The sequence below is a fragment of the Macrosteles quadrilineatus genome, unplaced genomic scaffold, assembly GCF_028750875.1.
Source record: "Macrosteles quadrilineatus isolate MER2022 unplaced genomic scaffold, UCM_ALF_1.0 Scaffold_3__2_contigs__length_128488019, whole genome shotgun sequence".
Lineage (NCBI taxonomy): Eukaryota > Metazoa > Arthropoda > Insecta > Hemiptera > Cicadellidae > Macrosteles > Macrosteles quadrilineatus.
This window is the reverse complement of record NW_026542596.1, coordinates 16079049-16095890: the sequence shown is the minus strand read 5'-3', so window position 1 is coordinate 16095890 and position 16842 is coordinate 16079049. Positions and strand designations below refer to the sequence as shown.

The 16842-nt window shown below is 37.9% G+C and overlaps 1 protein-coding gene across 1 annotated transcript; it reads left to right on the top strand.

The window, feature by feature from the left end:
* LOC128989581 (vitellogenin-like) lies at window positions 1–14866 on the top strand. The gene is made up of 17 exons (XM_054411495.1): window positions 1–65; window positions 2317–2343; window positions 3525–3673; window positions 4343–4480; window positions 4860–6412; window positions 6666–6834; window positions 7039–7652; window positions 7785–8001; window positions 8335–8620; window positions 8758–9010; window positions 9287–9596; window positions 9829–10063; window positions 10385–10591; window positions 11288–11457; window positions 12724–12867; window positions 13180–13350; window positions 13483–14866. Exons 1-17 carry the CDS (start codon window positions 35–37, stop codon window positions 14821–14823), a joined length of 6015 nt encoding a protein of 2004 aa, XP_054267470.1. The 5' UTR covers window positions 1–34; the 3' UTR covers window positions 14824–14866.
* The last annotated feature ends 1976 nt before the right edge of the window (window positions 14867–16842 follow it).

Genomic DNA, 16842 nt, shown 5'->3' with positions numbered 1-16842 from the left:
ACTCAGCCACAGACTCACTGGGATCTGCTTCACCATGTGGTCCCCACTGCTATTCTGTCTCCTGGGTATGTTAACCTATTTTTCTAACAAAATAATGTTAAAGTTTGAGATAAAAATACTTTTTTCAAGTTTTTTGATACAAGAATATTTATAAAACGTTGCTTACTACCTAGATGCTTTCCACATTAGATATCTAAAATGTGTAGCTCTCATTTTGTATATTTATGCATAGAGGTTATGTTAGGGAACAGGACAGGATATTCCTGTTCTTTTAAAAAGTTTACTTTTTCTTATAAAAATTTATTTTTAAACGTTGCTTACTAATTAGAGTTTGGTCACACTTGTATGTGCATAGGCCATAAACATAAGCCATATATCCGAAAATGAGATAGGGTACAGGGCATTCTTATTCTTAAAAAAAGTTCACTTTGGTCTCTAAAAATTTTGGTTATAGAATTTTGATAAAATTATTAGTAAAATTTATTTAGTAAGAAGTAGGACACTGATACCAAATTCATTTGATTCGTTGTATTTATTTTATTTCATTGATTGTTGCTGCCATACACAGTACAGTGATTTGGATTCCTTATTTAATTTTTTCCATCCTCTCAATTAAAATATTAATTTTATCTATTATACAGCAATTCAATGGTTGGGTTAATTAAATTAACTATTATAATAAGAAAGTAAATTGTCCTAAAATCTTAGTCAATTGCCCAGATTTGGCCAGCACTATTTTTTAAATCTTATGGATATTATAAGAATGCAGTAGTCAATGAATTATGATTGAATTAAAGTTTCTCAAAGGTAAAATAAAAAACCATAAACAAGGAAAGTTTGCAAATCCTACCTTGTCTTTAATTGTGATGGCAAAAAATGTATTTTGTATTTCTTAACAGTGTACTTCAGAAACTCTAATCTACAATCTCTATAATTTCCATAGTTTGTGTATGTTTTTTTTTCATTGTTGTTGCTGTAAAAAGTGGCAGGATATGTTGTTCTATTGCTATACAGGGTGGAATTAAAGTCCCAGGACAGTTAAATATTTCAAAAAGTAAAAAAGACAGAGCTTCAAAACTTGGTACACAGTTACTGGGCATTAAAATCATTTTGACACATTATGTTCAGTGATGCACTACCTCCTTGGAGGAAAATCTTAAATATAAGCATAGGGTGATATGCACATCAAATTAAAGGCATTTGTTATTTAAATACAATGCCGCAAATCCGAACTCAAATGAACAACCAAGTCAAAAATGATAGCTATTCAAAGATTCAAAGAATTTTCTATGCCGTTATACGCTCCCGCTAGAAGTTCTAAGAAAATCATAAACGTATGCATAGGTCGATATGCAAATAAAATTAAAGGTCTAAATTAGTAGAATACAATGCCACAAATTTGAGCTCAAAAGAATGACTGAGTAAAAAATGGCAGCCGTTCAAAGATTTAAAATAGCAGATTCAATATATCTTTTAACAGCTGCTATTTTTTGACTCAGTTGAGTTCAAATTAATTTGCAGCATTGTATTCTGCTAGTAAAGACCTTTAATTTGCATATCAAACTATGCTTACATTTATTATGCCCAGTCACTATGTAAAGTGTTGAAGCTATTATTCTTTTTGTGGAATGTGTGTTGTTGTATAGTAATAAAATCATCAGATGTTTTACTAAAATCAAAGACATAATTTCACACAGAATGAGATAAATAATTGTAGAGTATGATTTTCAAGTGATTTTTTTTAATTACTCCTAGGATCATTTTTTTTCATAATATTATTTATTAATTTATCTTTGTACAATGTCTAATCACCTAAACTTATTTGAATAGTGTCATCGGTTACACAAATAAGTAGCCTAATTATTGGGTCTGATGATTATTGGAGTGTCCATTCAAAATCGATCACCACTTAACATCTTTTATATGTAGGCCCTATGTACCGTCATGTAAGTAAACAGTATAATTGTGAATATTTTATCATACAAGTGTTATTTCACATATTTTTTTCACTTTCAAAAAGTAATGACCAAAAGTAAATTAATGAGAAATAGGAACAAACATGGTTTGTCGAGTTGCTATTAAGTCATCAAAGTATAGACCCAGATCTTTTTGCTGATTGTGAGTTTCCAAAACATATAGGTACAGGTATAGGTATAAGGTACAGGAATCAAATATTAGCATATCCAATTAATGGAAATTAAAAGATATCTTACTTAACTAAACCTATAGTTCCCTTGTATAATATGTATGTTTGTTTAATTTATGGTATTATACTGCATATTAAATATTAATATGTTTTGTTTTTGTTTTTTGCAGTAGTTGCTGCTACTCAAGCAGAGAACTGTAAGTACTATATCCAAAATACCATTACCCATTACTTTAATTTTCTTTAATTTTAACTATACCCAACCGGCCCTCACATATCCACTTGTCCCAAGTGAAACTCTTTACGTTGTCCCAACTAAAGCTCTAATTTCATTGTTAGGTATGAATTCATTCATACAGCACTAATCCAATTCATTGCCTAATATTTTTATATCCAAAATAATATTTTAATATAATGTTTAAAATTTATATTTAACTGCTTGGTTTCTAAAGATAGCAATCACTGACACATCATAAAAATTGGTTTGAAACAAAGCTGAATGAGGAATAATCATAAATGATTGATTTAGCTTTGTTACCATGACTGAGACCAGTTAACTCATTGGTTAGGATAACTTTACAGCTATATAGCTAGTATAAGTTTCAAACTGACAAATGGTACTTTTTTGTCCGTGTCATCCCACATATACAAAAAAGCAGCCAGCAGTATTTAATATGAATCGATCTCAAACACTTTACTGTAAACGGCTTGTCCAAAACTCTCAAATATTATGAATAATATGAATTATGGACATGCTGGGTATCGAACTTGTCTCTCCTGCCCGAAAGTTCGAGATGCTAACCACTATGCTACCAACGCACCCAAATTTTGTGGGGAAATAGTAAAAAAAATTTGTATAACTTGTGCAGGAAAACAATATTTCTGTTTACTTTGGGCATTGTGAAAGTCTAATATAAAAAAATAGGCCAAAGTACTTTTAAAATAATATTATTTTTTATTTGATTGTACTTTTACAATACTCCTCATAACACGCTAGCTGAAAACGATGCTGCAGTTAAATATTGAATTGTGAACATTATAAAATAACATAAAATAATGTATTAGATTTTAAGGAACTGCGCTTATTTTACCATTTATTAGACAATTTGACGCTTGAGCTTGTTCATTGCATCCAATCAGGAGTAACTCGTGGGTAGGATTACATTCCCACTTTTTAAATTTGGCTTCATTATAAATTATGGGGGGGGGGGGGGGCTGGGATATGAAAAATGTCAGATATTATGCATAATCCTTATAACTTTATTTTGCACGATTTGTTGTTTTGACAAACAGCTTTTATTATGTAGAGCAAAGCAGTTGGAATAAATATAATTTCATCCCAAAAGTATAAAATTCTAAACTAAAAACCCATTTGCAGCACCATGGAAATCCAACACCCAGTACAAGTACGCAGTGCGAGGTCGCACTTTGACTGCCCTTCACCAGGTGGCAGGCCAGTATGCAGGAATTGTCATGAAGGCTTCCGTCAACGTCCAACAGAAATCTGACAACATTGTCTCCGTCCAGGTATGTAAAGGCTCAACTGTTAATCTGTAATTACTGTTCACCCCGTCTAGTTAAATTACACTTGGTGAATTACAAGCAATGAGGTCGAAAAGTCATGAAAGTTAAACCATCTATAATTGATGTACTTTATGAGGTTTATCAAAAGTATTACTTTTCATATGTAATTTGCTCGTCTATCATGTCAACAACTGAATGAAATATTACTGCACACATTAAGTACCATTTCATAGTTTGAATTATAACTATTACCATTTTATTATACACATTCATTTACAAGATAAAGTGAATCAGAAACTCATGCAAACCTACTCCAAATTACAAGAGATTACAAGTGAATGCTTTCACAGTTCATGGCTTCTAAATCATGAATAAATATTTATATAGGCCTATATAAGCATAGCTCCTTTCCTCCACACTATACAGACGTCTGTCATTTTCTGATTTTAAACTCATGTTGATGCCCTCTTAAAATCATGGTGATAATTGAAGTGGATAGAGTATAAAATAGAGTAATAATTAAATAATTTTATTGTCACAATCATTCAGGTTGACTGTAATATGTTTATGTGAACCCTAGTGCTCTAATCATAATTAATTAATATCTACATAAAAATGATCATTGAGACCAATTGTTGTTGCAGTAGTAATATGATATGACAATATTAACAGGTGAACTCTGCCGAGTACGCCGATGTGCACGCCAACCTGTCTCAGGGCTGGTGGTCACCCGTCCCTGAGAACCAGCTGCACTACCAGCAGATGCCCTTGAGCAACAAGCCCTTCGAACTCAAGTACAAGAATGGAGCTGTAAGTACAGTAGAAATACAAGTTACTGTCTTGGGTAAATGGTACAGAAATTTGGGCTTGTTAACAGGAACTTACTCTATCATTTAAGATTCTTTGTTCTCCATTAACTCTAAAGATGATAATTTCTTTAGCTATGCTAACATAATTTTAAAAGTCAATATAATAATGATGTTAAAAATTGAATTACTGTGTTGTTTGTTCCTGTATTAAAACCAGAGTGAATGTGTTTTCCAATTTAATGGTGCTATACCTATTTATTGCAAATTTGTTTTAAAGAATTACTTGAGAAAGATAATAATCAAAATAAAATAAAATAATGTTAAGACAAAAATTACAAAGACTTTGGATCCTGTATTATTACATGTATGCTTTTCTGCAGATCGACGCCATGGTGGTGAGCAAGAACATCCCCACCTGGGAGTTGAACATGCTCAAGAGTATTGCTAGCCAGCTGCAGGTTGACACTCTTGCTGAGAACCTTCAGAAGTCCCGCATCAACAGCCTCCCCAACAAGGAGAATGTCAACGGTGTCTACAAGACCATGGAAGACTCTGTCGGTGGAGAGTGTGAGACCTTGTACGACATCTCTCCCCTCCCCAAGGTGGTTCTTGAGAACAAGCCTCAGCTCGCTCCCATGCCCCAGCTCCAAGCCGACGGACAACTCATTGACATCGTCAAGACCAGGAACTTCAGCAACTGCGACGTCCAGTCCGACTACCACTTCGGCATCACCGGTCTTACTGACTGGGAACCCGCCTCCAACCAGATGGGACAATTCCTCGCCAGGTCTTCTGTGAGCCGAGTGGTTATCTCTGGTAATCTGCAACGCTACACCATCCAGTCTTCTGTCACCACCAACAAGATCATTGCCAGCCCCTTCCTGTTTGACAAGCAGAATGGCATGGTCGTCAGTCGCATGAACCTGACCTTGGTTGACGTCAAGTCTGCCAGTGGCTCTCCTCAGTCTCCCCCCAACCCCCAGACCATCAAGAACTTGGTCTACGAGTACAACCCTGCCTCCTCCGATGAGAACAACCAGCAGAGGCAAGACAGGCAATACAACGAGAACGACTCCAGCTCCAGCAGCTCTTCTAGCTCCAGCTCTAGCTCCAGCTCCAGCTCCAGCGAGTCTAATGAGTTTCAAAGCTCCAAGAAGAACAACCGCAACAACAACGAAGATCAGAAGCGTTCCAACAGACAGGCACGATCTGTAGACAACCAACACAGGAGGAACAACAACGATGATGAGTGGAACAACCAAAGCTCTGACAACCAGGACAACTGGAACAACAAGCACAGCAAGAACAACCAGCAAGAGAGGAGAAACCGTGACAGCAGAGCCAATGATGAAGACTGGAACAACCAGAAAAGAAAGAATTGGAACCACAACAACTCTGACTCTTCTTCCTCTTCCTCCTCCTCCTCTGACAGCAGTAGCAATGAAAGCCGATACGGAAAGATGAGGAATGCTCAGGGATCCAACAAGAACTCTGCCGAATCCTCTGAATCTTCCTCCTCATCTTCCTCCAGCTCTTCTAGTTCTGACTCCAGTGATAGTGACAGCAGCAGCTCTACCAGCTGGTCCTGGGACAGCAGCGAAGAAGAGAGCTGGCAACCAAAGCCCAAGCTGAATGAGGCCCCTAAGATCCCCTTCCTGCCTATGTTTGTTGGAAACCAAGGAAACACTATCCAAGCTGCCAAGGAGATCAATGCTGTTTCCATTGTCAAGAAGATTGCCTACCAAATCGGTCAAGAGATCCAGACCCCTAGCGCTATTCCCGGCCAGAAAACCCTGAAGAAGTTCACTGTGCTGTCCCGAGTTCTGAGAACCATGAACCAGAAGCAGATGGAAGAAGCCAGCAAAGAGCTTTACTTCCCTCTGTCCAAGGCCTCCAGCTCTAGCTCCAGCGATGCCCAAAAATACCAATCCTGGTAAGTTACAATACCAAATGAGAAGGTTTTGGGATAACTACTTTGCAGAGAAGGTATTTGTAATTGTAATCTTTTTATTTAGAAAACACCTATATTTTCTTATGTCTGGGTTCCTAATTGGAATTAATGGTTCATGATTTATTTTTCAGTTTATCTATTGTCTGGCAATGAGCTAATTTGAAAAATAAAATAAATACCCACTAACAACAACCTTTCCTTATTATTAATTAATTAATAACAATTTATATTTCAGGGTTGCTTTCCGTGATGCCGTTGCTCAGGCCGGTACTGGCCCCGCTCTTCTCACCATCAAGGAATGGATCCAGTCTAAGAAGGTTCAAGGAAACGAAGCTGCTGAGCTTCTGTCTGCCCTTCCCAACTCTGCTCGCTTCCCCAACACTGAGTACATGAACGCTTTCTTTGTAAGTAACAGTGCCAATATGAGAATAACCATCAGAGAAACTATTTAAAAAGTAAACTGTTTAATACATGTGTAATTGCTTATTTTTCATGTTAAATAAAAATCAAATGGTGTTAGAGTTTCTTTTAAAAGTTAGCTTATTAATCTAGTGTTATATACTCTTAGTAGTCTTGGCATTTAATTAAAAAGCTATTTTCAATTTCAGGCTCTGACCACCAGCTCTGAAGTCCAGCACCAGCAGTTCCTTAACACCTCCGCCATGCTGTCCTTCTCTGAGTTGGCCAGTAAGGCTTTTGTCAGCAACTCCACTGCCTACAACCGTTTCCCTGTCCACGTCTTTGGAGCCCTCAAGCCCAGGAAGGAGCAGCCCGTTGTCCAGCAGTACATCCCCTACTTCGCTCAAGCTCTCAAGCAGGCCGTCAAGCAAGAAGACAGCATCAAGATCCGTACTCTGACTCTGGCCCTCGGAAACTTTGCTCACCCTAGAATCCTCAAGGTCTTCGAGCCTTACCTGGAAGGCAAGGAGTCCATGACTCACTTCCAGCGTCTGACCATCGTTGTTGCTCTCAACAAGCTGGCTAAGACAAACCCCAAGGTTGCTCGTCCTGTCCTCTTCAGGATCTACCAGAACACTGGAGAAGCTACTGAGCTCAGAGTTGCTGCTGTTTACCAAATCATGAAGACCAACCCTCCTGCACAGATCCTCCAGCGCATGGCTCAGTTCACCAATGACGACCAGGACCCTCAAGTCATCTCTGCTGTCAAGTCTTCCATCGAAAGTGCTGCTAGGAACTTGAAGAACCGTAACCATGCTCAATTGTAAGTATTCACATAGATTTACTGTTAGTTTTTGGAAAACACAACAAACCGAAATATATCAAGTAGGTCTAGAAAAGTTAATAAAAGTGGTCTTGTTTAAGAATTGTACTAATTTTGAGCACATTTCATTAGGAGAATGAACGCTCAGTCTGCTCTCCATATGCTGAACCCCAAGCAAATGCCCGCCCAGTACTCCAAGAGGAACATGCGCTCTTCCATGTTTGACCAACTGAACCTGGCCTACAAGCAGTCCGTCAGCTACATCGGCAGTGACGACAGCTTCCTGCCTAGTAACATCTTCTACTCTCTCCGTCGTAACCTTGGAGGCTTCAAGATGCAGTCTACTGGGGTAAGTTTTCTAGAAATATATTAGGGATTTAGGAAGTTAAAATAAAACTCAGGAATTTTGTCATCTTAGGTATGGGAACTGAGAGAGTTACAGACCATTTCCATCATATTCAACTTACCTCTCAGATTGATTTTATACACCATACAAACAAACACAAAACAAAGAGAAAGAGGGAAGCATAAGTCATATAAGATGTAAAGAATTATAATATTAAAATGTTCACAAATAAATAATAATAAAAAACCTATGCAATTTTAAGTTTAAATTAAATTATACTATCAGTACTCTGCTACTGTGCTATGACATTTTCTTAATTTAACTTACACTTTCTAGTTTGCTGCCATGACCTCCAGCATTGATGCTCTTGCCGACCTCATCGACGACCAGTTCGCTGATGAAGACTCTTCTTCTACCTCTTCCTCTGGCCGCAGGAACAACAAGCAAGGAAGCCACCAGAACTCTGGATCCGACTCTAACTGGAACTTTGACAAGATCAACAACATGCTGAACATCCAGAACCCTGAGCAAGAACAAGTTGAAGGAAGTCTGTATCTGTCTACACCCGGTGGAAAGCGATTCTTTGCTTTTGACAACCACACCATCGAAATGCTTCCTCAGTGTGAGTAATTGTGCTACCCTTTAAATGACAACATTAGCTCATTTTACCTTTTTTTTTTTTTAAATATTCATCCATCAATTTAACAAATATATTATGCAAATAATACCAGCTGTATTAACTGATTTTGTCCATTGCAGTGGTAAAGAATGCTGCTGCTTCTCTCCGCACTGGCAGGAACTTCAACTACACCAAGATCACCAACAAGCACTCAGTGACTGTTGCTTTCCCCACCGCCATGGGTCTTCCATTCGTCTTCTCCCTCAAGACTCCCACTCTGATGTACATCGGAGGTCAAGCTCAGGCTAAGAGCCACCCAGACCTTGCCAGTGGAAACAGCCATGAGATCCAGGCCCCTCAGACCGTCAATGCCTCCATTGACATGCACTTTGTGTATGTTTGAACTCCATTATTGAAAGTCTTTAGTAACTCCCGTAAATAATTATTTTCCAACCAACTAAAAATTTTAATAAGGATTTTCCTTATATTGCAGAAAGTTGAAGGATTCGTTATTAGAAAATAGAAAAAGGTGAATGAGACAATAACACACAAAGAGGTTTATATAGTTCACATAACAGTAGCATTACAATTCCCTTTGATTTTTAGTTCAAATATTTTCTCAGCCTCACAGTACATAATAAACTTAAATAACACTTGTTTATGTTACAGCTTCTCCACTCGAGTTCAGTCTCAGATTGGTTTTGTTGTTCCCTTCAACCGTCAACACTATGTCGCTGGAGTCAACAGGAACTTCCAGATCAACTTGCCCATCCGAGCTGAGATTGACTTTGATGCCGTTAACAACAACATCACTGCCCAGGTCAAGCCTCTGGACAACCAGAACAAGCAGAATGTGTTTGAGTACAGCACTGAGCCCTACACAGAGCAGCACAGTGTTCTGCACATGGCCCAGAACCCTCAAGAACAAACACAGGAAGGCAACAACAGAAAGACCATCCACGTCCGCCGCCCCAACCAGGTAGGTGCCACAGTGACTCATCTAATCTTTCACATTGCAAATTCAATAAGATAAGTTAAGTCTATTGACCACCTGGAACTAAAATCAGATGAGCCAGTTAAGTTTAATTTCCTTTCAAAAACAATTTTTAAAGCCTAATGTCTGACTAAAAAAATATCTTTTTTCATGATGTCTTTAACAGAGTGTGATTTTACTGAAAAACATTGTTTAATGGATCAAATGCCTTTACTAGATGCACAAGACCATCGGCCAGGACAGCACTGGTTTTGCCTTTGACTTTGACTACCACAGTGAACAGAAGTTCCTTGATTTTGCTGCCATCTACAACGAGGCTCACAAGCACCAAGACCCCATGTCAGCCGTCATGTACGCTTGGGCTGAGGACTCCATCAATGTCAACAACATCACTCTTGCCTACAACCCCCAGAAGTCCACTGCTAAATACGCTCAACTCTCTGCTGCTTTCCGTAAGTAAAGTTCAACTTTACCAGTTTTCTGAAATTCATTTGATCATTACCTATTTGCTACAGTAATTAATAACAGATACCTAATTTATTTGCCATAAAATATTATATAACACATGTTTATTATTGTATTTGTGTTCACAATCTTGATATTTCTATTCCTTTTCTTCACTTCCAGTGTCCTTTAGAATGGTATGGTTGGTCAAACTTAAGCCTAGTATTTGGGATCAGGCCTGAATATTTGTAGGCCTATTGTTTCTAATAAATTAATTGTATACTTTATCAAATTTATATCCCAGCTTTGTTTTTCTTTCCTCCATTTAGTTGACAACTCTGACGATGAGAGCAACAAGAGGAACTCCAACAGTGGAAAGAAGAACTACCGCAACAGCGAACGCAGCGACAACGACATCGAGCACGCTTCCCCCAATGACCATATCTCAGCTAACATGGCTAAGCCTTCTTCTTCTGCTCCTGGCTCCCAAAAGAGGCAACAAGAGTACTTGCAGAAGGTCCAACATGGCATTCAGGGTAAGAAATATCAGAGAATAGGAAAGAGTCTGTGTTGGCAGAATAAGCTCGCAAACTTTACACTAAATACAAAAATTAGAATTTTAAAATTTAAACCATCCCCTTTCAGGTAAGAATACTATATACTAATAGGCAAGCATGTTTCTTGAAAACTCGGGGGAATATCTACGCATACTTTTAGAAACATATATTTGCCTGTCAATGTAGCCTACAGAATCCCTTTTAAAATTTTTAAATAACATAAGCCTTATGGGTTGCCATGCTGTTGATGAAATAACAGCAAAATATAAACAGAAAATCAAAACAAATTGAAGAAATTCTAATAACATTACGGGTGAAAATAGAGAAGTCTGAAGAATACATATTTTTGATTGAGTTTTTGACCACGGGGCAACCTCTAGTGCTAACCTAAGCACTTGAACCCTGCATAATTAATTATTCCATGTTCATTTACTTAGAGATCAGCTGAAGATTTAAGATATATTTTATGTTTGGTATTACACCTGAATTGCATTGTTTTATAATTCATTCTTGTTACATTACTAACTTATGTTAAAACTAGAATGACCAGATGGAATAATCGATCTTTACTTTGTTCTCTGACATCATAACCAAAGAATAAAATTAAACAAACACTGTATCAATTATCTGCTTAAAATTAATCTGTTCTCTGACACATTTTTTGTAACATTACAGACAGTGACGCCTATGTACTTGACCTCGCCGCCAGGTTTGAGGGTCAGACCAGCGCTGAATACGTCGCCACCGTCGCTGTGGCCGCCAGCAATGTCTCCTCCACCTCCAGGCTTCTGTTCTTCGCTGAGAAGAACCCAGCTAAGAGCAACAGTGACAACAAGCACGCTCAGGTATCTATATATTAATTTGAAACTGTTTTTCTTTGTCACAGCTATTTTGAGAGAACGGCTGGGCGTAGAAACTCGGTAGAGGTGTCTAAAGAAAGGTCTTGGTCTGTAGATGAGCCATCAAAAGAGAAACATGGTGAATTCCCTTAGGGCTCTGCCCCCGTGGCCTTTAAATTACCATCCCATGTTATTCTTATGGAGGAAATCGGGGGTTTTGTCAAAGCTAATTTGAGAGAACGGCTGGACGTAGAAACTTGGTAGGGGTCTCTAAAGAAAGGTCTTGGTCTGTAGATGAGCCATCAAAAGAGGAAAGAGGTAAATTCCCTTGGGGCTCTGCCCCAGAAGCCTTTGAAGTTGCCTCTTCAGATTTGTTTACATTACGACCATATGCATAATTCTACACTACTTTTTAATGCAACAGCTGTTAATATTTAAATTGTGATTTATTGAATTTGTCAAAATGAAGTACAGTATTTGCAATGGATTTTTCTGATTTTAAAATTGATTTTCTTCTTTATCGTGTCATGTTTTGCAATATAATGTTCTATTACCAAATCAGTGGAAAATCCTAATATAACAGTAACTTTTAAAATTATTTCTTATGGAGTTAACTTATATCTATTGTATGGGTTGGTTTCTGCCTTTTTTACCACTTCTTGGAGATTGTACGTAGGTGATATTCTTTGGCATATTGCATCTGTAGACGAAACTTGGGTTGGTGTAATTATTACAATGGAAAAGAGCGAGAAATCTTGGACAATTTGATATAGGCTAAAAATAAAACTGAATTAACACTGTGCTACATTTCTTGAGCAATCATTTAAATAACCGATTTGCAAACAATGGAAACATAGAAAAAGTCATAGAACACAACCAAGTAAAAGAAATTGAAATAATGTTTTTTTTTACACTAAAAAAACAAGATCAACTTTTTGAAAAAAGATAAGATATTTACAAAAGATTTTGATTATATCTAACTGTTGTGTAGATCGTGAGTATTTCCATAATCTTTGAGTCACCTGTAATGCTTTGCAATTGCTCGAATTCGAGCAACAGGTACACTAGTGTTTTTAATTTTAAACTAGGTTGTTACATTTATATCTTTGTGTTTACTAAATAATTGTGTGAAACAGTGAAATAAGACGAACATGATTCTTTTAAGAATTGTTTCCATGCCAAAAGAATTATTAAACTCATAAAAATACTTCTATTCCTAAACATCAGTTATATGTCTCAACTATTTCATAAATTTCTCTTTAATATTTGTAGATTTACGCTGCTGCTGAGACCTCCATGCCCAATGTTCCTCTGATGAACTACAACAAGGCTCTCAATGCTGACCCCACCTCCTACTTCAAGGCTGAGGTTGCTTTTGGCGAGAAGTCTGGTGAACCTGCACGAATCCAATTCCAGGTAAAATAATTATCAATGATTGCGGTTTAAATTTGTATAAAAAATGAACTAATTACCGAGTCTGCATGTGTCTAGTGACCTGTATGAATTTTAAAAGGACACAATTTATACTCTGAATGTAAATAGAAATAGATGTAATTAGTATTTAGGCTTGATGGAACAGAAATTCACAAGATATAATAAAATCATTACCAACATGAGTTTCTTACTTTAGCAGTAAAGGTATATACTTTACCATGACTTATTTCCTTCTTCCAAATAAATATTGATAACTTTCATACACCTTTAATGTATATGTTTTACTGATAACAGGGTAAGATGCAACAGAGCCAAGCTCGCCGTCAGTACCTGGAACAGTCTCCTCTGGCTCACAAGTGCAAGCAGCAGATGCAAGAAGGCAACACTGTCCAGTACGCTTGCCGCAACGTCACCTCTCAGGCTAACCTGCTGGACCAGTACAAGCTCAACATCCACTTTGAAAAGGTAATTCTCATCATACATAACTCAAAACATTTGATAAGCTAAAATAAATACAAGAAAACATATACCAGGATTGTAGTGTCTCCTTAACTATATTCTCAGTAAAGTAATACAATCTTCATTTTCCCCATCCAGGTCCCCGCCTCTCTGAAGAACGCCACCTACAAGGCCTACGCTGCTCTGCGCTACGCTGCTTGGCAATACGTGAAAGAGGATCTCATCAGCGCCAACAACCCATCCAACAAGATCGAGCTGGAAGCCAACTTCGCCCCTGATCTCAAGTCTCTCAATGCCACTCTCAGAGCTCCTCTGCTGTCTGCTCAGTTCAACAATGTCCGCCTCAACAGATACGTCGCTCCCTTGGTGGTCATGCACCCCGAGTACAGCCCTCTCGAGATGTACGCCCAAGAAGTCTTCAGAGGACAACAGTTCCCCACCTGCGCCATCGACAACAACCAGGCTCAGACCTTTGACAACAAGTCCTACCCCATTAAGCTGGGCAAGTGCTGGCACGCCATGTTCCACTACACTCCCAAGGACGACCCCACCAGCAACAGCGCTTCCAATGAAGACGATGACCAGCAAATCTCTGTCCTTGTCCGTGATGCCTCCTCCTCCAACGAGAAGGAATTGATGATCGTTATCGGTGACAATGCTATCCAGATGCAGCCCACCTCAGGAAACAGCCCCGCTAACGTCAAGGTCAACGGACAGCAGACTCAAGTTTCAAAGAACAGAATGACTACCCTGGAAGACCAGGACGGAGAAGCTTACGCCCAGATGTATGCCACTCCCGCTGGCGAGATCCGCTTGTACGCTCCTCAACAAGACATCGAGATCCAGTACGACGGCACTGCCATCAAGGTCAAGGCCCAGAACAGCTACCGCTCAGAAGTGCGAGGCCTCTGCGGTACCTTCAACACCAAGCCTGAGGACGACTTCACCACTCCTCAAGACTGTGTCCTCCAGAACCCCTTCGAGTTTGCCGCTTCATACGCTCTGGACGACAGCTCCTGCCAGGGACCTGCCAAGGAACTGAAGCAGCGCGCACAACAGAAGATCAGCAACGGTCAGTGCTACCGTGACGTCGTCATCTATGGTAACGCTGTGGCCGATGAGGAAGCCGAGAGCCCCAACTCCCACCACAACTCCAACAGGAAGTCTTCCAAGGGAAGGAAATACCAAGGCCAAAACGACAAGTACAGCCAGTGCTCCATGAAGCGTATCCAAGTGATCGAGAGGGACGGCAAGGACTGCTTCAGTGTTCAGCCTCAGCTCGAGTGCTCTGACAACTGCAAGCCTCAAGGCTCTGTTGAGAAGCAGGTTGAGTTTGTGTGTCTGCAGCCTAGCTCTACCACCCAGCACTTCAAGAGCATGATCAACAGGGGAGCCAACCCTGACTTCAGCCAGAAGAAGCCTGTCCAGAGCTTCAGAATCAATGTTCCTGAGAGCTGCAAGCAGTCCTCCACTTACTAATCATGTTTTGTCTATAAATAAAATGTGATTTTTGAGACTTATACATCTATTCTAGTTATTATACCTCTGCAAAATCATACCTCCCATGCCTTACTTGAAACTGAGAGAAAATAATTTTTAATGAAAATAAACAAGTCTTCTTTTAAAAAAAAAGAATGCCAATGACACAGAAAAATATAGACTTAAAATATGGAATGATTATAACAGCTAAAAGACTTATTAACTTTGATATTTGCCATATAAATGATTTCTCATCATAGTCAATGGACCTCTTAATGTTTCATGTATGATAATTTTCAAAGAGGATCTGTCCAAATCATATTGTTTCCAAAAGTTCACAAAAAATGTTTATACGTAATGTTCCTCTAGAAGCAATAAACAATCCAAACACCACTATTTTTGAAATTTTTCTTGAAATAAGTTATTCAAAGGTTTATTCATAACTAGCAGGGTACCCGTCCTTCGTACGGGGTTGGCATATAAGTATAAAATTCATATTAAAGTTATACTCGTGCTTTGTGTTTGCAATGAGGGAGGACACAGTTTGATAAAAATTGCTTCTTTAAATTAACAGTATTCTATAGTAGGTATTATACATCTATTATAGCCATAATGTTCTACCCCTTCACCTCATAGAGAAAAAAAGTTATCAAAAATTTGCAAAATATCACAAGTTATTCATAAAATTAAAAATAAAAACATAACTGTAAACAATCCTACTTTGACAGTTAGTTCTCATTGCGTATCACAGTTTTTGTTGCTGCTTAATTCAAATTATCTGTTTTCATAAATGCAAAAAATATAATGCTGCATCCTGTTGGTAAATCTTATAACTTTTTAATGCTTTTCCATATCATAGAAGCAATTTTTTTAGTTGAAACAGCTGACTAAATTCTTAAATTCCCTTTAAATATGAATACTCATAAGGTTAACATGGTGAACTACAGAGCCACTGGGCGGAGCCCGAAAGGATTTTTGAGATAAGAATATATTTATATTTGGGAATGTGAGCTATCATCATGCAAAATTTCAGCCCAATCCGTTCAGTAGTTAATGCGTGATTGAACTTCAAACAAACAAACACACAAACTTTCACATTTATAATATACAGTGTGTAAATTAAGTCTGGCACACATTTTTTATCTTTTTTTCTATAGTAGATAGAAGAAATCAATTTGCGGGACTGATTAATAACAAATGTTATGCACTTTTTACAAATTTTGAAAATAAAAATTCCCTTAAAGGCAAGGGGGGGTGGGGGGTAACTAAAAATTTTCAAATGACAACCCCCATCTTGTGACCCCTCATTTTAAAGGTCATCTGGAAGACAAATCCAAAGATGTGTCTGAAAAAATCTTTTTTGCACCCTATCCAAGATGGCGGTTTAAAATGTACTTAGGGTTGAACGGGTAAATTAGGTATGGCACACATTTCTTATCTTTTTAGCGAATTTCCCTATAGGGAAGTAGCTATTACCGTAGGTGGCACGGTAAGACCTAGACCCGAGACCGATTTACTTTTTCATTTTGATGTCCCCAGAGGCCAAAAACACCATTCGTTCAAATTTTTATATATGTATATATATATAGACTTATATATATATATATATATATATACGTCCGTGAACGCGATAACTTGAGTAATTTTTGTCCGATTTTGATGAAATTTGGTTTAAAGGTGTAAAGCGGGATAAACTTGAATGAGTTTGCAAACCAGCACGATCGGACCATGGGAACGGGGCTTTACGGGGGGTTTTATGGGGTAAAAATTGGTTTTTCTCACTTTTGACCCTCAAAACACAAAATTTCCCGATTTCTCTTTAGACCTTTTTAAAGAGCTTAAAAAAACAAATAATTTAGTATGTAAAAGTATTTTTATTCGATTATAAGTAACGGAGAAAATTAAAAAAATTGTAAATTTAAAATTCCCATGTTATTCTTATGGAGAATATTGTCAAATGTTGTAGTTTGCTTGTTTATGGATATATTTTGATCAAACTTGGCAAATTTATTTATTTTG

What these genes read in the sequence shown, in the direction of transcription:
- LOC128989581 (XM_054411495.1), top strand. Translation starts at nt 35, where the DNA reads ATGTGGTCCCCACTGCTATTCTGTCTCCTGG. An exon ending in TCCATTGACATGCACTTTGT is followed by an intron (nt 9,011 to 9,286) that starts GTATGTTTGAAC and finishes TTTATGTTACAG; the next exon opens with CTTCTCCACTCGAGTTCAGT. An exon ending in GGTCCAACATGGCATTCAGG is followed by an intron (nt 10,592 to 11,287) that starts GTAAGAAATATC and finishes GTAACATTACAG; the next exon opens with ACAGTGACGCCTATGTACTT.